Here is a 27,373-nt window from a genome sequence, read left to right as displayed (position 1 = left end):
ATGTGGGGGGAAAGGGGGCAGAAAGAGAGTTGTTGAGGGAGACGTGGAGACCAAGGTAACGTGGGGGAGGGGGGTGAGAAAGAGTCGAGGGAGACCAAGGTTGAGTGCAGTAAGCATGAAAGGTGAGGGCCGAAGAGACGCACAGGGGGGACTCCACACCGCCGTGCTAGTGTCGGAGTTTAATGAACAATTTTAATTAATAGCACTTCAGATCGCGATAAATTATTTTAAATACTGGTTACGGATTTCTCAAACCAAGGCTCCGGCTGACGCGAGGAGCCAGTGCCCGGAGACACTGTGTAGTACCAACAGGTATTTTTCCGCGAACTGCTAGTTTCTTGTAGACCGAAACACGTAACCAGACTTAAAAATAAAATCTTAATAGAAAGCTCTCCAGATTGCAAGTAATTGTTAAGTATTATCGCTGTGTTCCATGAAGGTGCCGAATTATTAAAGACGGAGAATCCGAATGTGATAATTTTTGTAGCTGCGTTTCTACTTCTGCACTGCTATCTAACAGTGCTCGCTGTGGTATATTAGACTTCTCTGCACGCCAGATACCACGTCTTCCGTTATCTGGACATTAACATGATTCCATCATCCACTGAAGATTTTGGAATTTCATCGGACGATCTTCTATGAGTGAGGTACCTCCAGTAGCCAACGAAGCCGAACTTCGTTAGTGTAGTATGTTCTCTACGAGGACAAGAAGAAAATTTATTTAAAAGATACAGAGATTACAGTGTTTTATTTTTCTTGTGTTGATACATGCTGCGCGTAACATCAGTCAACTATCAGACTGGTCTACCAATTGTACTGACTGAAAAAAATAGCAACACTAAAAAAATTAATATAGAGTAATGAAATTTGGGTAATACATTTGCCTAGGTAACATGTTTAAGTGATTAACATAGCAAGATTACAGGTGAATGTAAGCGCAAATGTTACATGCGGGTACATTAATAACCGGTGTAACCATCAGAATGTTGATTGCAAGCATACGAACGTGCTTCCATTGTATCTTACAGGTGTCGTAAATCAGTTTGTGGGATGGAGTTCCGTGTGTGTTGCACTAGCTCGGTCAATACAGGGACCGTTAATGCTGATAGCGAATGACGCTGGGGTTGGCGCCTGATGATGACCAACATGTGCCCATTTGGAGACATATGCTGATCGAGAAGCAAAGTTAACATGTCGACACTCTGTTGGGCATGTTGTGTTACATAAGCGGTATGCGGGCGAGCGAATGCTGTTCAGGAACGGCAGCGCGAGAAGTCGAATCACCAGACTGACGTACAAATTTTGCAGTCAGGATGCATGGGATAACCACGAGTGTGCTCCTTCTGTCATGCGAAATCGCACCGCAGACCATAACTCGGGGTGTAGGTGTAGATGTGCCTAGCAAGCAGACTGTTCGCTTGCAGGCCCTCAGCTGGCCGCCTCCTAACAAATACACGTCCATCACTGTCACCCAGGCAGAACCAGATTTCATCCCAAAACACACCCACCCCCACCCTGCCCTCCAGTGAGCTCTCGCTTGACACCAGTGAAGCCGCAAATTACAGTGGTGTGGGGTCAGTGGAATGCACGCTGGAGGGCGTGTGGCTCGGACCTAACGTTGAAGTTACGGATTTGTAATACACTATTGGCCATTAAAATTGCTACACCACGAAGATGACGTGCTACAGACGCGAAATTTAACCTACAGGAACAAGATGCTGTGATATACAAACGATTAGCTTTTCATAGCATTCACACAAGGTTGGCGCCGGTGGCAACACCTACAACGTGCTGACATGAGGAAAGTTTCCAACCGATTTCTCATACACAAACAGCAGTTGACCGGCGTTGCCTGGTGAAACGTTGTTGTGATGCCTCGTGTAAGGAGGAGAAATGCGTACCATCACGTTTCCGACTTTGATAGAGGTCGGATCGTAGCCTATCGCGATTGCTGTAAATCGTAGAGATTCGATGACTGTTGGTAGAATATGGAATCGGTGGGTTGAGGAGGGTAATACCGAACGCCGTGCTGGATCCCAACGGCCTCGTATCAGTAACAGTCGAGATGACAGGCATCTTATCCGCATGTCTGTAACGGATCGTCCAGCCACGTCTTGATCCCTGAGTCAACAGATGGGGACGTTTGCAAGACAACCACCATCTGCACGAACAGTTCGACGACGTTTGCAGCAGCATGGACTATCAGCTCGGAGACCACGGCTGCGGTTACCCTTGACGCTGCATCACAGACAGGAGAGCCTGCGATGGTGTACTCAACGACGAACCTGGGTGCAAGAATGGCAAAACGTCATTTTTTCAGATGAATTCAAGTTCTATTTACAGCATCATGATGGTCGCATCCGTGTTTGGCCACATCGCGATAAACGCACATTGGAAGCGTGTATTCGTCATCGCCATACTGGCGTATCACCCGGCGTTATGGTATGGGGTGCCATTGCTTACACGTCTCGGTCACCTCTTGTTCGCATTGACGGCACTTTGAACAATGGACGTTACATTTGAGATGTGTTACGACCCGTAGCTCTACCCTTCATTCGATCCCTGCGAAACCCTACATTTCAGCAGGATAATGCACGAGCGCATGTTGCAGGTCCTGTACGGGCCTTTCTGGACACAGAAAATGTTCGACTGCTGCCCTGGCCAGCACATTCTCCAGATCACCCACCAATTGAAAACGTCTGGTCAATGGTGGCCGAGCAACTGGCTCGTCACAATACGCCAGTCACTACTCTTGATGAACTGTGGTATCGTTTTGAAGCTGCATGGGCAGCTGTACCTGTACACGCCATCCATCCTCTATTTGGTCGCCGTCCGTCTTTCCCTTTCTGGATACACGTTCTCTCTTTGTACTGTATACATTCCATCATCCACACCACTGGCACGAGCTGATCTCCTTCATCTTCTTGGTCAGCTTCCACCCCCCTATTTGCTGGTTGGGGACTTCAATGCCCACCACCCGCTTTGGGGATCTCCACATCCTTGTCCACGTGGCTCCATATTGCTAGACGTCTTCCACCAAGCGGATCTAGTTTGCCTCAACACTGGGGTCCCCACATTTTTGTCTGCCTCCACGACAACCTTATCTCATTTGGACCTTGCGGTCGGTACTGTTCCGCTAGCTCGGCGCTTCGAATGGTTCGCCCTTGATGATACACACTCGAGTGACCACTTTCCATGTGTCCTCAGACTGCAGCCTCAACTGCCATATATGCGCCCGCGACGCTGGAAGTTTGCCCAAGCCGATTGGACACTTTTTTCGTCTCTCGCGACATTCGATGACCGTCGCTTTCCCAGCGTCGACGATGAGGTCACACATATTACCGACGTTATCCTTACAGCTGCGGAACGTTCAATACCACGCACCTCCGAATTGCCCCGGCGCCCCCCAGTTCCTTGGTGGAACGAGGCATGCCGTGATGCAATACGTGAGCGGCGACGTGCTCTTCGCATTTTCCGTCACCATCCTACTTTGGCCAACTGTATCCGCTATAAGCAGCTCCGTGCGCGATGCCGTCGCGTCATCCGCGATAGCAAGAAGGCAAGCTGGAAATTCTTTATTAGCTCATTTAACACCTTCACTCCCTCCTCGGAAGTTTGGAGTCGGCTTCGACGGTTCTCAGGCGCGCCTAGTTTCTCCCCGGTCTCTGGGCTCACTGTCGCGCATGATACCTTAGTGGACCCCGTCGCAATTTCTAACTCGTTGGGTCAGCACTTTGCTGAGATTTCGAGCTCTTCAAATTACCCGCCAGCGTTTCTCCCGAAGAAACGTGCAGCGGAAGTGCGACCTCTTGCTTTCTCCTCTCAAAATCACGAAAGCTACAATACTGTTTTCTCCATGCGGGAACTCCAACATGCCCTCTCATCTTCTCGCTCCTCCGCCCCAGGACCGGATGGTATCCATGTCCAAATGTTGCTGCATTTATCAACCCCTAGTCTGCGTTACCTCCTTCGCCTTTATAATCGAATTTGGACCGACAGTACCTTTCCCAAACGGTGGCGGGAAGCTATTGTCGTTCCCGTTCCGAAACCTGGAAAGGACAAACATCTCCCCTCTAGCTATCGCCCCATTTCTCTCACGAGTAGTGTCTGTAAGGTTTTGGAGCGTATGGTGAATTACCGTTTAGCTTGGTGGCTAGAATCCCGCAGTCTTTTAACACCAGCCCAATGCGGATTCCGGAAGCATCGTTCTGCAGTTGACCATCTTGTTGCTCTCTCCACTTATATCATGAACAATTTTCTCCGGCAACGCCAAACGGTAGCAATATTTTTTGATCTGGAGAGAGCATACGATACCTGTTGGAGGACAGGCATCCTCCGCACACTGTTCTCTTGGGGCTTTTGAGGCCGGCTGCCCCTTTTTCTTCGCGAATTTATGGCAGAGCGCACTTTTAGGGTGCGGGTGAACACTACTCTCTCCCGTACTTTCTCCCAAGAAAACGGGGTACCCCAGGGATCCGTGCTGAGTGTTGTACTATTTGCCATCGCCATAAATCCAATTATGGATTGTCTCCCTCCTGATGTCTCGGGCTCCCTCTTTGTGGACGATTTTGCGATCTACTACAGCTCTCAACGGACCAGCCTTCTTGAACGACGTCTTCAAGGATGTCTCGATCGCCTCCACTCGTGGAGCATCGAAACTGGCTTCCGTTTCTCACCCAGTAAGACCGTTTGTGTCAATTTTTGGCGACGTAAGGAGTTTCTTCCGCCCTCCTTACATCTAGGTCCTGTCAACCTTCCGTTTTCAGACGTCGCTAAATTCTTGGGTCTTATGTTTGACAGAAAACTAAGCTGGTCCTCCCACGTTTCCTATCTTTCGGCTCGCTGTCTGCGATCGCTTAACACCCTCCGTGTCCTGAATGGTACCTCCTGGGGAGCGGACCGAGTGGTCCTTCTCCGCCTCTATCGCGCCTTAGTGCGCTCGAAATTGGATTATGGAAGCATAGTCTACTCCTCTGCTCGGCCGTCTATTCTTCGGCGTCTCGACTCTATCCACCACCGTGGATTACGTTTAGTGTCTGGAGCTTTTTACACTAGCCCTGTGGAAAGCCTCTATGCTGAGACTGCTGAACCTCCGCTGTCCAATCGGCGGGCAGTACTCCTGAGTCGTTATGCTAGCCATCTGTCTTCCATGCCTACTAATCCAGCCCATGACCTTTTTTTCGACGCCTCCTTTGATGTAGGGTATGCAGGCCGCTCCTCTTCCCTACTACCCCCGGGAGTCCGCTTCCGTCAACTGCTTCATTCTCTTTCCTTCCGCTTTCCTAAAACCTTCTGGACAACTTGGGGTACAGCACCGCCTTGGCTCCGTCCCCGGATCTGCCTGCTCCGTGACCTTTGTCAATTTCCCAAGGATGGTACCCCTACACTTGTTTATCGTCGGGCATTTGCTGCTCTATGTGCAGCAATGACGGAGGCCACATTTATTTACACCGACGGCTCGAAAACATCGTTAGGTGTAGGGAGTGCTTATATTGTTGGCGACACCCCAAATCAATTTCGGCTTCCCGACCAGTGTTCGGTTTATACTGCGGAGCTTTACGCTGTTCTCCAGGCTGTCCACTACATCCGCCGCCATCAGCGGATACAGTACGTAATCTGCTCAGATTCTCTCAGCTCTCTCCTCAGTCTCCAAGCTCTTTACCCTGTGCACCCTCTGGTCCACCGGATTCAGGACTGTCTGCGCTTGCTCCACCTGAGGGGCGTCTCGGTGGCGTTCCTCTGGCTCCCGGGACACGCTGGTATCTGTGGGAATGAGGCGGCTGATATAGCGGCCAAGGCCGCAGTCTCTCTTCCTCGGCCAGCTATTCGGTCGCTTCCCTTCACCGATCTACGGAGCGGTTTATGTCGCCAAGTTGCTCATTTATGGCATGCGCATTGGTCGGCACTTCCCTGTAATAAATTGCGGGAAGTGAAAGCCCTTCCTTGCGCTTGGACCTCTTCCTCCCGAACGCGTCGTCGGGAGGAGGTAATTTTAGCTAGACTCCGGATAGGGCACTGTCGTTTTAGCCATCGACATCTTTTAAGCGGCGATCCTCCCCCACTCTGTCCCCACTGCTCTCAGCTGTGGACGGTAAGACACCTTTTAATTGAATGCCCCTATTTTAATCCGTTACGCTCCCGTCTACAGCTATCGCCTGATCTATCGTCGATTTTAGCAGATGACACGCGCTCCGCCGACCGCGTTCTCCAGTTTATTAGTGACAGTGAAATGGCGTCAGTCATTTGAACCTTTTTTTGGGGACAATCACCCCCTTTCTGTAGTGGATTTTTAAGCATTCTTCTATTTTTAGTTTCTTAAATTTTCTGACTTTGTTCCCATTGCTGCTGTTTTTAAAATTCGGTTTTTTACTGTCTTAAGTCACGGGCTGGGCGCTAATGACCTTAGCAGTTTTGCGCCCTAAAACCACAAAAAAAAAAAAAAAAAAAAATCCTCTATTTGACTCAATGCCCAGGCGTATCAAGGCCGTTATTACGACCAGTGGTGGTTGTTCTGGGTACTGATTTCTCAGGATCTATGCACCTAAATTACGTGAAAATGTAATCACACGTCAGTTCTAGTGTGATAGATTTGTCCAATGAATACCCGTTTATCATCTGCATTTCTTCTTGGTGTAGCAATTTTAATGGCCAGTAGTGTAGTCCGTTGTGTCACTGTGGCCTTAACTGTTGCTCGAATTGCTGCTGCAAGATGCAGTGCACTGGACCGGAACCATGTTGTTGTTGTTGTTGTTGTTGTTGTTGTTGTTGTCTTCAGTTGTGAGACTGGTTTGATGCAGCTCTCCATGCTACTCTATCCTGTGCAAGCTTCATCATCTCCCAGTACCTACTGCAACCTACATCCTTCTGAATCTGCTTAGTGTATTCATCTCTTGGTCTCCCTCTACGATTTTTACCCTCCACGCTGCCCTCCAATGCTAAATTGGTGATCCCTTGATGCCTCAGAACATGTCCTACCAACCGATCCCTTCTTCTGGTCAAGTTGTGCCACAAACTTCTCTTTTCCCCAATCCTATTCAATACTTCCTCATTAGTTATGTGATCTACCCATCTGATCTTCAGCATTCTTCTGTAGCACCACATTTCGAAAGCTTCTATTCTCTTCTTCTCCAAACTATTTTGGACTCGCATTCGGGAGGACGACGGTTCAATCCCGTCTCCGGCCATCCTGATTTAGGTTTTCCGTGATTTCCCTAAATCGTTTCAGGCAAATGCCGGGATGGTTCCTTTGAAAAGGCACGGCCGATTTCCTTCGCCATCCTTCCCTCACCCGAGCTTGCGCTCCGTCTCTAATGACCTCGTTGTCGACGGGACGTTAAACACTAATCTCCTCCTCCTCCTCCTCCTCCAAACTATTTATCGTCCATGTTTCACTTCCATACATGGCTACACTCCATACAAATACTTTCAGAAACGACTTCCTGGCACTTAAATCTATACTCGATGTTAACAAATTTCTCTTCTTCAGACACGCTTTCCTTGTCCTTGCCAGTCTACATTTTATATCTTCTCTACTTCGACCATCATCAGTTATTTTGCTCCCCAAATAGCAAAACTCGTTTACTACTTTAAATGTCTCATTTCCTAATCTAATTCCCTCAGCATCACCCGACTTAATTCTACTACATTCCATTATCCTCGTTTTGCTTTTGTTCATGTTCATCTTATATCCTCCCTTCAAGACACCATCCATTCCGTTCAACTGCTCTTCCAAGTCCTTTGCTGCCTCTGACAGAATTACAATGTCACCGGCGAATCTCAAAGTTTTTATTTCTTCTCCATTGATTTTAATACATACTCCGAATTTTTCTTTTGTTTCCTTTACTGCTTGCTCAATATACAGATTGAATAACATCGGGGAGAGGCTAAAACCCTGTCTTACTCCCTTCACAACCACTGCTTCTCTTTCATGTCCCTCAACTCTTATAACTGCCATCTGGTTTCTGTACAAATTGTAAATAGCCTTTCGCTCCACGTATTTTGCCCCTGCCACCTTTAGAATTTGAAAGAGAGTATTCCAGTCAACATTGTCAAAAGCTTTCTCTAAGTCTACGAATGCTTGAAGCGTAGGTTTGCCTTCCCTTAATCTTTCTTGTCAGATAAGTCGTAAGGTCAGTATTGCCTCACGTGTTCCAGTATTTCTACGGAATCCAAACTGATCTTCCCCGAGGTCGGCTTCTACTAGTTTTTCCATTCGTCTGTAAAGAATTCGTGTTAGTATTTTGCAGCTGTGGCTTATTAAACTGATAGCAGGTGTTGACATAAGTGAAAATTACCGAACTTTCTTTGGGATTGGAATTATTATATTCCTCTTGACGTCTGAGGGTATTTCGCCTGTTTCACACATCTTGCTCACCAGATGGTAGAGTTTTATCAGGACTGGCTCTCCCAAGGCCGTCAGTTTCTAATGGAATGTTGTCTACTCCGGGGGCCTTGTTTCGACTCGGGTCTTTCAGTGCTCTGTCAAACTCTTCACGCAGTATCGTATCTCCCATTTCACCTTCATCTACCTCCTCTTCCATTTCCATAATATTGTCCTCAAGTACATCGCCCTTGTATAGACGCTCTATATACTCCTTCCACCTTTCTGCTTTCCCTTCTTTGCTTAGAACTGGGTTTCCATCTGAGCTCTTGATGCTCATACAAGTGGTTCTCTTATCTCCAAAAGTCTCTTTAATTTTCCTGTAGGCAGTATCTATCTTACCCCTAGTGAGATAAGCCTCTACATCTTTACATTTGTCCTCTAGCCATCCGTGCTTAGCCATTTTGCACTTCCTGTCGATCTCATTTGTGAGACGTTTGGACTCCTTTTTGCCTGCTTCATTTACTGCATTTTTATATTTTCTCCTTTCATCAATTAAATTAAGTATTTCTTCTGTTACACAAGGATTTCTATTATCCGTCGTCTTTTTACCTACTTGATCCTCTGCTGTCTTCACTACTTCATCCCTCAAAGCTACCCATTCTTCTTCTACTGTATTTGTTTCCCCCATTCCTGTCAATTGTTCCCTTATGCTCTCCCTGAAACTCTGTACAACCTCTGGTTCTTTCAGTTTATCCAGGTCCCATCTCCTTAAATTCCCACCTTTTTGCAGTTTCTTCAGTTTTAATCTACAGTTCATAACCAATAGATTGTGGTCAGAGTCCACATCTGCCCTTGGAAATGTCTTACAATTTAAAACCTGGTTCCTAAATCTCTGTCTTACCATTATATAATCTATCTGATACCTTTTAGTATCTCCAAGGTTCTTCCATGTATACAGCCTTCTTTCATGATTCTTAAACCAACTGTTAGCTATGATTAAGTTGTGCTCTGTGCAAAATTCTACCAGGAGGCTACCTCTTTCAATTCTTAGCCCCAATCTATATGCCCAACCGGAACCATACGCCCAACAATATGGTCTTCCCTCTCGGTAGTGCCACGTGGACGTCCGGAGCCGTCTTCTTGTGACAACATACCCGCGACCGCCACTGCTAGCAGTCGCGTTCTGTGGATACATTCCTGCCAAGCCTTCCTGCAGTATCGCAGAAGGAACATCCAGCATCTCGTAGCCTATTACGCGACCTCGTTCGAAGTCGGTGAAGTGTTAATGGCGTTATTGTCGCCTTAAAGGCATTGTTGACAACGTTAACTCACCACGTCCAATCTGAAAGGTAACCAACGCTCACGTCCGTTACAGCGCGTATTTAAAGCAAACCTGATTGGCGCTACTAGCGCCTCTCTTATGCTACTGGCGCGCAATTTGAAGAGATACCATCTTTCAGGTGTAGAATCACATCTGTCAGCTATCGTTTACGTCGCACAACTCCTTGTTATTGTGATTTTTTTCCCGTCAGTGTAGTTATTTTTTTAAAAAAGAAATTGTGATGTATATGTGTTGTCCAGAAGGATAAACTGGAATAATGTGCCACCATGAAATATTTTTTTTATCGCCGACAGTAATTGGAAATAGGAGAATGTTCTGAAAGAGAAGGCTCTTACTTCTTCATCAGTTAAACTGACGACTCAGCTCAAATGGTGGAACACTTTATTCATATGAACTCCCGCCCAAACTTTCTCAGATGAAAATGTCAAGAAAGGGCACAAAATGTTGTACCATCGTCCATCACTCTCTTATGAAAGAGCTCGAGCCAAAGGGATGTAACATAAAAGACTATCACTTTTGAATTACCATCGTAACATTTAATTCCGTCACAGCTTCTCAACAGTTCAAAAAATTCACTTGTCTATTATAAGAACCTACAATGCATGATTGATTGACAACGCAAGTAAATAGTAGCGTAGTCCAGATGACTGGGTGGTGAGTAAATGTTTGTTCTGTCTGTTAGTGCTGTTGGTCACTAAGATATATGTGTAACCATTTAATTATGTATCATTGTGTACTGTTGTTATTTCTGAATTGTTATGCACAAATTAACTAATATTGTTCCTTTTTTCACTCATCAGGCCGCAGGCAGTCAACTTGCAGCTTGGGCGGACGAAGTGCAGCCAAGAAACCATGTGGGAAGAAACAAACACAGCTGGAGGTTTCTAGGTACTTTATCAATTGTGTTAAACATTATGCAGTCTTTGCAATCTTGTTTCTTTCCTCACTGTCATTGCCTGTGTGTCGCTCTCGGACAACGCTCCGATTACATACTTCTAACGTTTTAGTTCTGCTGTTTTTTAGTCATGTGTGCTGCTCTTCATTGTTTTAAATGTATCTACTTCCAACGTGTGATGATTTTCCAAACAGCCTGTCTTCATTTTCTGTCAGCGGGAGGACACCAGTAGTTAGAGGCACTTGTTTCATTTCAAGTCGACTAATCTGAAGTTCGTAAGACAAACTGTACGAGAATTTGTGTGTCCATATGCCTAATCTACGCATGTCCGGCGGATGTGAAATAAATAAAAGGTCCTATAACACAAACATTAAGAGCCTTTCGTTCAGTTTAAAGACACCTTTCCATAAACTGAACAAAAATTAAAATATCAAACTGACGTTTCACAAATATTTGGCCAAATCAAATGTTTTGGGATAGGTATGAAAATAATGCTCACCTGCAGATAAAATAATAACGTAAATAAGCTTTCAGTTTCAAAATAAACCTAATAAGCAGCGTGTCAACATTCAGGATATGAGAGGAACGATCATTCGAAGCAAAAAAGTGTAAACATGGTCTCTATAATGCGTATCTTATAGCTATGAGAACGATTTCAGTGGAAAAGATTACAGTACCGGAGATGACCAAATGTTCCTAGCTCTTAAGGTATGCAAAACTGATCATTTCTTCGGGGACATATATATTCTGCTGTCAAGGATCTAAATCCATATTGTTGCCGCTGTTTTTTCTCTTTTTCTGGGAAGGCAGACGTTTAATCTTTAGGTGACCAGACGATAATTACAAATCACCTTTTTAAAATTTTCACTAAATATAATACTCGTTCTTTGAGATTTCTGATTTAAAGGCGTTCTTACACATTGAGCTTTGTTTTGGCATGTTAAATAAACATTTTCTACTTCGCACTCGATATTTTGGTGAAGTAAGTTTTTGATGACCACTTAGAAGCGTTGTATATCTACAGGCTTTCGTATTGGGATAGTGTGCAAAGTGGTAGTGACATCTTTCAGTAGTCTCAGATTGTTTTGTTCTCGAAGTAAAATAACTGTTACGTGTTTATCATTAGCAGAAGCTTTTCGGAATAAGTACAGTCATCCTCTTGTTACCTCTTTTCAGAGATCTATGTATGACCTCTTGTAGTCCAGAGACATTACAAAAACCTGGACATTATGATGTAATACTTGCGTGTTGTATACTGCCCCCTACGCTCTGAGGATGGCCACCCCCTCCCAAACCTCTCCGCTGCCCGTTCGGGTCGTCCGGCCAAACTGAGTATCCCACGGACGTCACGCTTTTCCGAAGTGCAGTGCTGCGCATGCGCCGCCCGGGCTGCCTGTGATTACCCAGAAAGCCGGCGGCGGCGCGGCGGTTTGGCGTCGTGAACCACATGTCGCTGTCCGAACAGTTGCCGCTGGATTCGCGAGCGGGTAGCACGTGTAGGGTCGTTATACACACGAGGAGCGATAACCGGCCGTAAACATTGCGAACTGCGCGCACCGCCTTTTCTTCCTCAGCAGTTGTCTGCCCCGGTAAGTCTCGACATGACTGTGCCGATTTTGTGTGCACTTACTACTTGACATCTCGCTTCGTGGTTAAAACATTTTTTTCCCCTTTTTGCTTCCATTAAATTGAGCATCCTGAGCGAGATACCGAACAATTGAATCAAGAATACTAAAACCTAAATCCGTCACATGTCGTTGTTGGTACAGTGGTTTCAGTTTTGAAAGAAAGCCGTATAAAACGCTTTAATTGATCTTGTAAAGATTGCTGCTGCAGTAGGCACTTGTTGGCGGGAAGCCCCATCAGTAAATGCCTAGCAATTTGGTATGTCAGTCTGAGGTTTCCTCTGGTGCTTCACGAAGCCCGTGAAGTGCGGGCTGAACATTTAGTACTGGAAATATTCAGATATAAACAACGCATATGTGCGTTGGTAGTAAATGTACAGATGTTGGTCAGTTTACTTACTAGAGGCAGATGAATAATCTAGACGAAACTGTTATCACAGAGGCGTGCTGCGAAATTTTTTTAACTTTCCAGACAACATGTTTATTCATAAATTAACAATATGAATTATCTCAGCAGTGATGGCGCTGCAGCAATAATAGCTCTTTGTAGGAGCGAGAATTGTGGGAACAAAACATACGCGTTGATCATTTACACACACTCTCTCTCTCTCTCTCTCTCTCTCTCTCTCTCTCTCTGCAGATTTCGGGAAGTTCTGTCACGTAATAATTTTAGCGCCATACAGGATGTCCCAGGAGAAATGGTCAATTTTGCATACCTTAAGAGCTAGGAACATTTGGTCATCTCCGGTACTGTAATCTTTTCCACTGAAATCGTGCTCATAGCTGTAAGATACGCATTTTGGAGACCATGTTTACACTTTTTTGCTTCGAATGATCGTTCCTCTCAAATCCTGAATGTTGACACGCTGTTTATTAGGTTTATTTTGAAACTGAAAACTTATTTACATTATTATTTTATCTGCAGGGGAGCATCATTTTCATACCAATTCCAAAACATTTCATATCGCAAAATATTTGTGAGATGTCCGTTTGATACTATAATTTTTGTTCAGTTTATGGAAAGGTAAAAATAGTCGTGAAACTGAACGAAAGGCTCCTAAGCTTTGTATTATACGACATTTTTTATTTATTTATTAGCTCCCGTCTGATGAATTTCTGTAGTAGTTATGTTAATACCGGATCTTTTTGTGGAGTTAGAGTTCTTTCTCAATGCGACTCTGATCTATTAGCTACTCGCAAACTGTTGGATAAAGCAAATTGTTCTAATTAAATATTAGTCTGACTCACATTATCTATTTCAATAAATTAGCTACTCATTTACTATTTGTAATGGATTTGCAGCAACGGAATCGAAGTGATGATCAAAAGTGTAGGGTAGGTACGTGAGTGTCTTTTCTTCTTACCTTTTAGTTTACGTTTACGGAAAAATAAACGGGAACAGCTTTTGTCGAAGGACGGCGTTCTGGAACCAAAATGTATTACAGACTTGTGAGGCTGAGTGTGACACAAAGTTAGGACTCTTGACTTTAAAGGGGCAACATAGTTTCCAGTGCTCGAGTGTGTGTGGTAATAGCCACTGTCTGTCTGTCTGTCTGTCTGTCTGCTTGGGAGAAAATTGGAAGTCATTACCAGCTAAAGAGGGAACTTTATTAGAGCACAGTTGTGTAATTAGTGTCTGCGAGGCATTCGTCACGTCCGGATTTCACCGTGATTTTGATGTAACGAGCGGTGGTGGCTGGCCAAGAGCCTCGTCTGATTTCTACTGCGAACACAGCTTTCTTTTTTCTGTATCACAGTCAGTTGCACTACCTGCTGACACTTGTGAATGTGATGTTCAAGAAGTGTACGATAAGTTTTCGATGGGAACGTGCTTTCATAATAGATTTTTTTTTACTATGCATTTTCATTGTATTCAAAGAGAATATTCCAAACACAGTGATTTGTCTTTTTGTTGTTGCAAAATCATTTCGGGGGAATTTTGGGATGATTCCTTAAAACAGGCCACTCCTTTATCAAAGTCGTGTGCAAATAATCTGGCGCTGTCTTCATTAAAGTCAACATTCACGAGACTTTTAACTCGTAACTTAAATTCCTGGTGCTTTGCGTTTATTAAGAAAACGCGTTGTCGGTAGTTCCTCAAACTGAGGACATCCAAGGACAGAAGCTTTTGTTCTGTCTCGTCGATGACCAGGTCATTGTAGTGGATATTAATATGGGATGTGTGCACTCTTTGCCTTTATGATAGCTTGAACTCTGCCGGGGTAATTTGCAATGAGATGTCGGATTGTGTATGGAGGAATGACAGCCCATTCTTCCTCAAAAGCCGAAACAATATAAGGTAGTAACGTTGGACGTTGGGTCTGGAGCTAATTCGACGTTCCTGTTCATCCCAGAGGTGTTACATTGGATTCAGATCAGGGCTCTGGGCGGACTAGGCCGTTTCAGGAATGTTACTGTCCACAAATCATCGCCTCACAGATGCTGCTTTAGGACAAGAGTGCATTGTCGTGCTGAAACAATCTATCGTCGTTTCCGAACTGTACCTCTACTGTACAGAGTAGACAGTGCCGTAAAAGATGTTCGTATCCTTAAGCATTTATCGTTTTCTTAAGTGGTCTCGCGGTAGCGTTATCACTTCCCGAGCACGGGGTCCCGGGTTCGATTCCCGGCGGGGTCAGGGATTTTTCCTGCCTCAAGATGACTGGGTGTCGTCGTCGTCGTCGTCGTCGTCGTCATCATCATCATCATCATCTCCATCACGATTGGAGGGAGGCAATGGCAAACCACCTCCACTAGGACCTTGCCTAGTACGGCGGTGCGGGTCTCCCGCGCCACATCTTAACCACGAAGAACAACCGCGTACCGCAACACACAACCTCCTTCGTACTTCACTTTGGCACTACACGTGATAGTAGGTAAAGCTCTCCATGCATTCGACAAATCGAAACCCTTCCATCGGATTGCCGCATGTAAAGAGTGATGCACCACTCCTTTAGTCATCCACTGTCCGGTGCCGTCGCTCTTTGCACCGCCTCAAGCCTCATGTAGCATTGACTACAAAAATGTGTGGCTTACGAGGAAATGCTCTACCACTACACTCCATTTTTTAAGCACCCTGAACGTCATTATGCCAGCGGAACTGTTGGTAGCACATGGATTCCTTTCGCCCATTTCATGCGATTTATTACAGCCAGCTTGCGCAGTGCTCGATAGTCCCTGTCCGTAGTAGAAGAGTCCTGCCTGGTCTTGGTTTAACCCTTCGGTGGGCGCTCCTGCGGCAGATAGCAGCAAAATTTAGTTTTCTGTTAGTATCACAGATAGCGTTACAGTTGCGTCCACGCCCAGATACGTGTTTGTCGTTCTTTAACGAATGTCGCCACTTACTACATTTGCGCTATCTATGCTTTCAGCAGTTTGGTCGCTATTGTTGTTTGAAACGTGAGTGTTGCGTTTGCGGAGTGTTTGCCGCTATGCACCTTGTGATGTAAGTATTTTCTATACTTGTGTTTTTCTTTCACCTCAAGGCAATCTTTCTTTTATATTAGTGTATAATGAATATTCGAATCGAATCAGAGTTCCCATATGCGATTTTCATTACTTTTTACAGTTTTGGATATTGATTTGCTTTTACAAAGACATGTTTCACTAGATCTCTTAAAAGTGTGGAAATGGAAAAAATGAAGGCATTTGACAGGCACCGTCTAACTGTACGTCCTGGGAACTATGAGAAAGTACACCGAGAACTTTCAGAAGAAGAATTACAAAAATTGTCAGATTCGTGTGAATCTGTGTCCGAAGAGGAAATAATTGAAGAAGAAACCCACAGCAGTGACTCCGAACAATCAACAGAGGAAATAGATGACCACCTGGTTGAAGAGGGGAGACAACAAACAGAGGCTTACCGATTTCACATAGGAAAAGATAAAGAAACTATTTGGATAAGTGAACCTCTTCCTTCTCCTAAAACGAAGGCCAAGAACATCCTAAAAGTTTTGCCAGTCCAAAAGCAAGTGCTGAAATTACGGAAAAAGAAATTTATGCATTTTACTTATTTGTTACTGATGGGATGGTTATTTTTCCTTAGTTTAAAAATGTAAAACTAATTGCGGTACAAAAGCCGCAACGCACCCACTCATGGAAGTATGGAAGTCGCGCCCACCGAAGGGTTAACTGTGGTTGTTCTGCCGCGTTTCCACTTCAGTCATATCACCAACTGTTGACTTGGGCAGCTTTAGAAGGTTCAAATGCTGATGGATTTATTGGTCAGGTGACGTTCAGTGACTAGTCCACACTCGAAGTGATTGAACTGTTGTGGCCTGCCTATTGTGCTGTTATGGCTTCTCTACTGACAACACAGCAATCGTTCCCTCCTTTTATAGTTGAGAGTTAGCCACTCGGACGTACAGCATTCAATTCCGCATTACATAGGGTGTCCGGATGCTGTTGATGAGACAGCGTATATTTTGGATTACCAATAACTCAGACCGTGGGCAATCACGAGTCTCAGGGCGGAAAGGAGCGAAGGGAAGGACAGTTTCACCGCTCCACCGTTAGCCCTCGCAGGCGTTCTACTAAGCCGCTTTGCTGTACCGTTTCACCCATGCGCCACGTAAATAAACACGTGTTAGCGGGACGTCGTATCAGGCGCGCGAATTACTTGAAGACTTCTGTTTGTTCAAAGTCGGTACGTCGTTCTAACAGGAGACTGCGTCAGAAGCAGACATAGCGTCCGGCGTACTTCTAGGAAGTGGTTTGGGACCGGCACTGCGTACGTTGTAAGCGTCGCAGTACCCAAATTATGGAATTCTGTGAAACTGTTAGGAGACGATGCTGTTGTGTACATGAGGGACACGTCGTTACAAAATTACTACGAAAAGCTGTGATACTACGAGACGACATCTTTATACAAACAGTGGCAGCAAAGCCCCCATCCCTCCCCCCACACCCGGGAAAGTGATGTAATGCGCGTGAAACGACGATAGGACATGTTCACTTCGCGACGGACAGTCTGTCACAATCAAGTATCCAGAAGTATATGTCGAGCGCGAATTAAGGTGAATCGGAGAACATAAATGCACCCGTCGGCGAAGAAAGGCTTCAGACAGATTTATTGAATCAATCCTCAGAAAGCGCAATTCACAATCTGAGACAGCAATCTTTCACGTCGTCGTTCGATCAGTCCTTGACTATCGGGGGCACTGGAATCGTTCGGAAGTCTGTCGGAAATGTTGGTTCTATAAACTTAAGTAATGTTTCGGTAAAAAGTGCTCATCCCTCCATGGATTTCCATATAAGCTGTCGGAGCGATTCTGTAACATTCTACTACGTATGAGCCGACAAGTAAGAACCGTAACAGCGCATGCTTGAATTACATCAATTCCTTCATGTAATCCGACCTAATCCCAAACAAAAAGCAGCATTCAACACTCGGTTGGCCGAGCATCTTGTTGGCGGTTTTATCTACAAGTGCGCTTCATTTTCCCACACCGCTCCCAACCGTAGTCAGTTGTTCGTCTTACGTAACAACTGGTGGCGTGGTCTCTTTCGATATCAACTGTCTCCAACATACTTCCCCCTGTAATGACCACAAGGATGGAATTCAGAATTTTGTAGAACGGAACTAGCAATCGGTCTTACTGCTTATCGTTCAGATGGACTAGGTTAGGCTGAAATGAGTCTGGTGAACTATGAACAGCCGCTAGACAGCGTATAGTGCCTTGCCGAGTACAGTTATTGTGCACCGAATACCACGGCTGAAGTGATCTGACAGATGAGTGTGTCCACAGCGTTATCGTCATGAAGATACAGAAGAAGGAGCAACGTCCGGTCATTACGAATGTTAAAATAAACGTCGTAGGTAATTTTCACGGTAACCTGAAGAAGTGGGTCGAAGCTATGGTACGAATAAATGCCCTCAGAACGTCACACAGTCACATCCGGACTGAACTAAACCCTCCACACACCGGGTGTTAAACACCTGATTAGGCCGTGGGTGTACTGGAAGATGTGTATCATTTGGGAATATAGGAAATCGCGACTCGAGGGACTACACCACATGCTTCCAGTCAGCTGTTGCTTCGCTCTTGAAGAGTGCAGATTTGTTGCTGTCAAAAATTACCTTGTGCTAGGTATCAGATGCGAATTCTTAATTACATCCAGTTCCTTTCGCCGCGTTCGCACTAAAACTGGTTGAGATGAGCCTGCATTCACTGACAGCAGTATTTCCCGTCGCGTTTGAAAAATACTGTGGTGTGAAAAACTTAAGCACGAAAGTAAATATCGCATTGTGTGTCACTGCCAAGTAACACACCTCGATGAAACGGGGCCCATACCTAGAAAGAATTGTAACAATATAGTACAGAACGTAACTGGAAGAACTCAAGTAATGAACCGACAAAAATGACACTGAAAGACAGTAATCACACTGAAGTCACCGCGATTAATGGTGGTCTCCTGGACGTTATGAAAGGTCCTAAGAGGATGTGTGACCGCTACAGATCACAATACGTGCTTGCAACGGGCTCACTTGCTTGGCCACAAGATTTGATAAGGAAGTCTTATGGCAATGTTTTCCATTCCTCCACCAGCACGCTTGACAACTGTCTGACGGTCGTTGGTGCACGTAGTCGGGGGAACGAGCAGCGCAAGTCCATTCGCCGAATTCCCTTTCGTTCGAAGAAGTGCTCCAACCGCACTGTTCGATGCGGTCCCGCATTGCGATCCATAGAAACGAAGTCGGGTGGAAAGTAACCGTAAAGGAAGGAGAGCAGTGTGAACACGAAACAGTCACCCCTCAACGATAAGATCAAAGATTTCGACTTGAGTACAGTCATGCACCATTATGCCTACCCACACCTTAACATCTGCTCCTCCGGAACGATCATGTTGTACACTGTCTACGTCTACATTTATACTCAGCAGGCCACCCAACGGTGTGTGGCGGAGGGCACTTAACGTGCCACTGTCATTGGCCACCCTTTCCTGTTGCAGTCGCGTATTGTTCGCGGGAAGAACGACTGCCGGAAAGCCTCCGTGCGCGCTCGAATATCTCTAATTTTACATTCGTGATCTCCTCAGGAGGTGTAAGTAGGGGGAAGCAATATATTCGATACCTCATCCAGAAACGCACCCTCTCGAAACCTGGACAGCAAGCTACACCGCGATGTAGAGCGCCTTTCTTGCAGAGTCTGCGACTTGAGTTTGCTAAACATCTCCGTAACGCTATCACGCTTACCAAATAACGCTGTGACGAAACGCGCCGCTCTTCTTTGGCTATTCTATCTCCCCTCTGTCAACTCGACCTGGTACGGATCCCAAACTGATGAGCAATACTCAGGTGTAGTCCGAACGAGTGTTTTTTAAGCCACCTCCTCTGTTGATGGACTACATTTTCTAAGGACTCTCCCAATGAATCTCAACCTGGCACCCACCTTACCAACAATTAATTTTATATGATCATTCCACTTCAAATCGTTCCGTTCGCATACTCCCAGATATTTTACAGAAGTAACTACTACCAGTGTTCGTTCCGCTATCATATAATCATACAATAAAGGATCCTTCTTTCTATGTATTCGCAATACATTACATTTGTCTATGTTAAGGGTCAGTTGCCACTCCCTGCACCAAGTGCCTATCCGCTGTAGATCTTCCTGCATTTCGCTACAATTTTCTAATGCTGCAACTTCTCTGTATATTACAGCATCATCCGCGAAAAGCCACATGGAACTTCCGACACTATCTACTAGGTCATTTATGTATATTGTGAAAAGCAATGGTCCCATAACACTCCCCTGTGGCACGCCAGAGGTTACTTTGTCTGTAGACGTCTCTCCATTGATAACAACATGCTGTGTTCTGTTTGCTAAAAACTCTTCAATTCAGCCAAACAGCTGGTCTGATATTCCGTAGGCTCTTACTTTATCAGGCAACAGTGCGGAACTGTATCGAACGCCTTTCGCAAGTCAAGGAAAATAGCATCTACCTGGGAGCCTGTATCCTGGGTCTCACGCGATCACTGTTTCCGGAATCCATGTTGATTCCTACAGAGTAGGTTCTGGATTTCCAGAAATGACAGGATACGCGAGCAAAAAAGATGTTCTAAAATTCTACAACAGATGTATGTCAGAGATATAGAGCTATAGTTTTGCGCATCTGCTCGACTACCCTTCTTGAAAACTGGGATTACCTGTGCTCTTTTCCAATCATTTGGATCATTACGTTCTCCAGAGACTTGCGGTACACGGCTGTTAGAAGGGGGGCAAGTTCTTTCGCGTACTCTGTGTAGAATCGAATTGGTATCCCGTCAGGTCCAGTGGACTTTCCTCTGTTGAGTGATTCCAGTTGCTTTTCTATTCCTTGGACACTTATTTCGATGTCAGCCATTTTTTCGTTCGTGGGAGGATTTAGAGAAGGAACTGCAGTGCGGTCTTCCTCTGTGAACAGCTTTGGAAAAAGGTTGGACGATCACATGATCTTGCCATGTACCAGTCCTACATTACCAACAGCTTTTCAGAGCGACCATTGTGCTAGTAATGAATGCTGTTATTTTGTTCGGTGAGCTTATGAGCGAAGTTTTCAGACATTCTCTCTGCCGTCAAATTAATGTGAAGCGCGCATATCGCGTTAAGTTTCGCTTCCCCCCCCCCCCCCCCCCCATGCGTCTGGCTTTACTTTGTTGCTGCGTATAACGTTCGAGAAATCGTCGATTGCCGCTGGAGGCAGGCAGACCAGCGGCCCCAGCCACTTCCTTCGCCGGCTATCTGTACGCCGAGGCGCGTGTCAGCACTGGGCGATAGCCCGAGCGTGCTGCGTGCTGCGGCGCGGCGACTGATAGCCGTCTCTGGCGATGGCAGCCAGCAGTGAGTGTCACCAGGCGGGGCGGCCTTCGCAGCTGCGCTCCTGGGAATAGCCGCGGCCCGCTCGCTGTATTTGTGCGCCCGCGGGGTGCTTGTGCAAGCGGCTCGGCGCGGCGCCGCGCGGCTCGTGACCGTGTGGCGTGGCCGGGGGCTCGCCGCCCCGTCTCCTGGCAGACCGCCCGGCGCGCGTCTCATCTGCACGCCAGCGCCAGCTGCTGCTGCTGCTGCTGCTGCTGCTGCATCTGCCCCACCACTCGTGCTATATAGGCCGTCTGACAAGTCCCCCGTAACTGTTGCAGAATAAACATGTTTCATTCGTATCCTTGATTTGAAGCTGGGGGGAAAACATTGGCGTCTGTACTGCGTTACCGTTTGAAGCTGCAGTTAATGGGTTCCCACAGCGTCGTACGCTCAATATTGCGCAATACTGAGTCGTCGCCGTCGTCGTCACCACCACCACCACCACCACCACCACCACCATCACCATCTTGAATAGTTTCCAGCCTCAGCCAGGATCCTTTCGGAACATGAGCCTCGTCATCCCGTCCTGTTTTCCCACCAAATTTCTGTGTTCGCTCGGCTACAGTCGTTGCCGCTTCGTTATCCAGCACTCTCCGCCATACCTTTCGGCCGTCCCTTGGTCTTCCTCTTGGTCGTTTCCTTCGCTTGTTGTGTATCTTCTTGGAAATTCTCTTGTTTTCCATCCTCTGTAAGTGCCCATACCATCTTAGCCTCCATGTTTCTGTCTTGCTCTGCAAGGGTTCCACTTTCACTATTTCCCGTTTCCTTTCATTCCTCATCCTCCCACTCCTTATTACTGCCATCATACGTATGAGTAACTTAATTTCACTTGCCTGTAATCTGTTGCCATTTCTCTTCTTCATTACCCATATTTCAGATGCTCAAGTCAGTATTGGTATGTGGTGGGACGTCTTTGTTCCAAACAGCGCTCCTGTCACTCTACAGGAATGCTTCTGCCTGTCTGCAGCGTTCACTGATCTGTTTCTCAGTTCCCCCATTTCCCTATGTCACACTTCCCAACTACTTGACACTTTGTGTTCTTCAGTTGTTCATTTCTAGTCCTTATTCCGCTAGTTGGTCTGTCGTTCTTTTTAGTTGTAATCAGGAACTCACATTTTTTACGTTCATGCCATACTGTCTCTAAGTTTGTTCGTGAAATTATTACTCCCTGTTTTCCCAGATCATCAAGTCATTCGCGAACACCAGTGCTTTCATCTCACCTTCCCATCTCTCATGGTTTCAGGGCAGTAAGCAGAAATGTTTGTTTACTTGTAGCGGTTCTCAGAATTCTCTACTGACATGATATCAACTGTCCAGTCTGTAAACAGGTTTATTTTGCTTGCAGCAGTTGTCGCGACACAGACAAAAAAATTATGTAAGCTTTCAGTTAGTAATAAGTAAGTAATTCTTTTATTTCGTTTGCAACAGTTGTTACAGCAAGAAATACGTAGGAAACAGCAATTGCACACGATACATTACACAGTTCACTTCTTTAATTTGTATTTGGTACTTGTTATTTATGGTGTGGCGACAACTGTAATGTTCGCTGCAAGTTTTCCGACTAGTTTCGCTCGTTCTAAATGATATCTGCTTGTGTTTTTTGCGAGGCAAGCAATTCAGTCACAATACTATCAATGATATTTCCACATTGTCGAGCGCCGGCATGCTCTCTGTGAAGGCTAACATACGTTTGCCTGTCATTGTACCGTTCTTAGTCTTGCACGTTCATACAATGGCCGCGTTACATTGTAAAGAGTGTTTAGTGATGTATGTTTGTGCCTGGTCGTGTGCACGTGCATGTCCACAAACAAGAGAAACATTGGCAGAGGTAATGAGTCCGTTTAGATATCGCTTTGACAAGGCCTCACCTCGTAAAGCAAGCCTGCTTGAATGAGAGTAACGTGCTTTTGTTACAGATTACTTAGTGGACGTAAGAAAACACGAGAGGGGAAACGCGTGCCGCCGCCATTCAGTCGACAGAGCAGTTTCCAGCGAAACCAGCGCGCGAAACAGCAGCTGCACTTCAAGTACCGTGGTCAACAATTGATGATCACATTTTTAAGATATTGGACAATGAAAGAATGTCAACCGTTGTCTGTGAATGAATTCTCTCACTACGATATGGAGCAGTGAGTTTCAGCCTGTCGTACTCTTTCCGAAAACCGTATCACACTCAAGAGTCTTTTTCTGATGAATGTGCGATACATAACAGCTGACACACGAGGAATGTTGTTTTATGGTCAAGGAAAAAAAAACCTTATGTACAAGTTTTGAAAAGGCACCCGCCTCATGTTACAGTGAGAGCCGGGATGACCCCTCTATATTTGTTCAGACACACAATATTTTAAAGTTTATATGAATGTGTGGTTACACAAGGTCGGAACTCCAGCACACTTAGCTCAGATGCGTGACTGAAGTGGATCTTTCAAGTAGTGGGGAAACAAAGAAATGGTAAAGATATGCAAAAAGTACCACCACTGAAGATGCTTTTCACATAAAACGCCAAACGCGTCTGAGAGATCGCGTACCAATAATTCAGTACGAAAACATTTTTCTGTAAACGAATATTTATATAGCTTCTGCGAAAATGGCCATTCCAATAAACTTAAGTAATTGTGCCTTCGTCCTAAACTACTACACAACGTAAAAATTGACAGCAATTAAGAAAGATTGATCTAAGAACATAAGATGACATCGTATTTTTCTCGAATGTGGTGAAAACAGTTTTATGGTCGGCTAAATACGGTAATCAACTCAGTTTTAGTCTCCAGGATGGAATTTGTGAGTTAGTCAAATGTTCGTTTAACGACCGCGTGGAATTTCCCCTAATGCACAGATGAATTGGTCACGGCAAAAAATCCAAAATTTTATTGTTTCTTTCCATTTTCATTCCGACAACTTGATAGTGTTAATACTGGAGACCAGCTTTCGTTACCTATACTAATAACAAAAATGTAAAACCGCCGTTCATGGCTCCAAAACTACTAGGCGAACTTATATGGGGTTTTCAAAGATAAATTGAGCTTAGCTTAGGGCAGTTTATAAGTTTCATTTCATCAAAATCGAAATACTGCAGAAAATCACAATGTATAAAGTTTTTATCAATAATTGTCTGCTCAGCTTAGTATTAGTAGTTGATTTGTTTAATATCATGGTATAGTACACCAAAGAACCAATACGTGGCGATGGTAATTTCGTACTACGTCAGAGAACCAGTAATGGTGCTGTTTTTTTAACTCGGTGATAGCTGCCCTTTCCAAAGAAAGGCGAAATCTAACTTGAGAGCGTCACACATTACTTCACTCCTCAGAATCCTTCTCTCGCAGAGGCTTAAAGTTACTTCCCGCAATGTAACACTATAATAGCGGACATTTTGACCGGAAGTGGCGCAGGCGAGCGAGTTTTTATACCCTAAATGCCGGTTTACCATTTCGCTTTAAACGTGTACAATTCCCAGTGAGCTTTTGTTATACCATGACCATAAACAAAGCACAAGGCCAGACGCTGTTTGTTGCAAACATGGACCCTAGTATCCGTTGCTTTTCGTAAGGCTAGCATGCGAGTAGCTCTCTTCAGTGTCTGTGAACTAAGGAAGCACTTCGCTCATGGCCCCAATCACACTACTTCAAAAACTGTATACAAAGAAACTTTATAGTTCAAAAGTAAATTTCACGAGTACGAAGTTTCAGGCGCAACTATAAACAAATAACCAAGTAACGCTGTGTTTCTAGGCTACTGAAGAGAAAATTTGATCGTAGATAATTTATTTAGATGTGAGCCTTACAGTGGGCAAGTTTCGGCGTTTTATCACAAATTTATTTTGAAATTTTTTTATGTAATGTATTTTCACCATAAAAAGTTATTTGAGACTCGAGAAGCTGCATCGTGCCTTGAAATCTATATTAACTAGTTACCGAGTTACTCAATTCACTGGTCGAATGAACACTAGAATTGAGCGCTATTTCTGAGCTCTCGTGAATAGTCATCCGAAAGAATATGATCAAACGTAGCTCTTCGACGTTCATTTCTGCTAATATTGGAGGCTTTTAAGCATGCGAATGGTAATTTCATTGCCATTTGTGACGTTTGCGCGGCCAAGAGTTCTTGGAACGAACTCCGTCGAACACGATGAGATAAAGGACTGGTTAAAATTAGGCTGCCGACGGAACTACGGATGTTTGTTGGCTGGGAAGATGGTGTAGCAGAAGGGTCAGGGATTTGTGGTCGCCACAGTGACCTCGATCGCCAGTGCTAAGAATTTCGCTTTGGTGGAGTTCATGGACCGAGGCCAGCCAGCCTCATGTACACAGCTGAGACAGAGGGCTTCAGCTTAGATTGCCATCATTTGCAGCCTGAAGCCATTGTGCGCGAGTGAAACGTTGACTAGAAGATGAGAGTTGTCGCTTGAGTTTGATAGTGGTGTAGATGTTTTTATGCTGTCGAAATTAACCGTATTGTTTCCTAAGTTGATAATGTTGTCCTCACACTTCATCGTGGTGTGGATAATTAGTCTCCAGCACTGCCTTTGCCGGCCGCTGTAGCCGAGCGGTTCTAGGCGTTTCAGTCCGGAGCTGCGCTGCTGCTACGGTTGCAGGTTCGAATCCTGCCTCGAGCATGGATGTGTGTGATGTCCTTAGGTTAATTAGGTTTAAGTAGTTCCAAGTCGAGGGGACTGACGACCTCGGATGTTAAGTCCCCTAGTGCTTAGAACCATTTGTTTTGAGCCACTGTCTTTCTGCAATGACCTTGATCGTTTCTGTAAGACAAATGAAACGCCTACAGCCGTTCTTATGATCTTACTTGTTGTGTAGCTACCAGATTCGGCGCTTCAGTGCACCATCTTCAGGCCGTAGTTGATGCTGAAGGGGTTATCGCGATCCATATATACGCTGCATCAGTGGCCAACATAACTGATTTACACAGACTATCTGTGACTGTGATGTCAGTACCCCAACCATCAACTGCCAACTGAGTTGGCTGTAGGCGTTTCATTTTCTACAATAGTCAACGGCATTGTTCCACAATGCCGCGAGTCAAAAGGATGGACATGCGAAAAACTTAATCAGTTCTATTAGAAGATATGAATATCGTTTTATAGAACCGGATGACTCTTAAGTCAGAGAAGAGTTAAAATTGACCATAATTTAGAAATAGCGTTCATTTTTCTTCCGACACTGTATTTTTTAATTCCTTGTGGATACTTGTAGACATTTGGCCTCCTGATGAGCTCAGATTTTTTACCCGTCTTTTAAGCAGTGTTTTTCTTTAGCCTCCGCTTCAATCGTCCGTAGACAGTTGAACGGATTCAACGTTTAGCAGTACTGGTTCACTTACAGCCGTGGCCCTGCCCTACAGACAAAGCTGTTTACCATAGAATAAGCCTTTGTTCCCGCACGAAGAGCGCGGGAGCGCCGGTTTCGCAAGCGCAGTCGCCTCGTCGCGAGGTCGCGGCTACTTGACCGGCAGCGATTGGCCGTGATTGATTTCCCCGCCGTCCTGAGCCAGCGGTTGCCACTCCACTAGCGACGTGCACTGCGTCATCGGAACGGCACCAAAGACCCGTTCGAGGGCCCCCTTGGTAGCATCGAGTGGCCGCCGAGGGCTGCAGGCCAGCCAAGTCCGTACATTCCAGTTCTGTTTACATTCGAAACTCCACTCCGCTGTCAAACGTCCTGGACTGTGGAGTACCTAAATAGCAGCTCATTAAGCGCAAGCAGACGTAGACCCAAGTATGGAAGAAAGCCTTGGTTGTCATTCTGGTAACCAGTATACTTCCTGAAATGTGTGCTAGGTCACATGGAAAGCTAGCGCTCTCTCTCTCTCTCTCTCTCTCTCTCTCTCTCTCTCTCTCTCTCTCTCTCTCTCTCTCTCTCTCTCTCTCCCCCTCCCCCGGGTATCTTCCCTAAGTTACCACGCACGTTATCTCTGGTGTTTCGGTAGACATTTGCAGTTTCGTTTTTGCAGTACGTAAAGAAAAACGGCGCAGTCAAAGAGTGTTTGTTCACCATGAAACTTGCTGGCAGATTAAAACTGTGTACTAATGAAAATTTTTGGACCTGTATACGACGAAAACAACATGGAATGGAGAATAAGAAGAAATGAAGAATTAAGAGGGCTGTACAAACACTGTAACTTCGTGGAAGTGCTCAAGAGGAGAAGGTTGAATTGGGCGGGCCATATAGCAAGAATGGCATTCAGCATAACAATAGAGGGAACGAGAGGAAGAGGGAGACCCAGAATCAGATTGCGGGATAACATTCGGGATTTCTAGTCTCGGTCCGGCACACAGTTTTAATGACATAACTAGGATCAACAGCAACTGGACAAACAGCGCATTGGGCAGGCAGA

The 27,373-nt window shown here is 45.3% G+C and overlaps 1 protein-coding gene across 5 annotated transcripts in view; it reads left to right on the top strand.

The window, feature by feature from the left end:
• Nucleotides 1-27,373, top strand: part of LOC126187537 (ras-specific guanine nucleotide-releasing factor RalGPS2) — a 394,688-nt gene that overhangs the window by 235,698 nt on the left and 131,617 nt on the right. For 4 of the 5 annotated variants that reach the window (XM_049928682.1, XM_049928683.1, XM_049928678.1 and 1 more), the window contains one exon: nt 10,466-10,553. Coding sequence is in view for 2 of the 5 variants with exons in the window: in XM_049928678.1 (XP_049784635.1) it covers nt 10,466-10,553 (88 nt within the window). In the remaining 3 variants the exon portion in view is untranslated. Of the gene's footprint in view, nt 1-10,465; nt 10,554-12,000; nt 12,150-27,373 lie in introns of those variants that run through there. The other variant, XM_049928680.1, reaches the window with a different exon arrangement.

The sequence above is a fragment of the Schistocerca cancellata genome, chromosome 5 (assembly GCF_023864275.1).
Source record: "Schistocerca cancellata isolate TAMUIC-IGC-003103 chromosome 5, iqSchCanc2.1, whole genome shotgun sequence".
In the NCBI taxonomy this organism is placed as follows: domain Eukaryota; kingdom Metazoa; phylum Arthropoda; class Insecta; order Orthoptera; family Acrididae; genus Schistocerca; species Schistocerca cancellata.
This window is presented reverse-complemented; position numbering and strand designations above follow the sequence as displayed.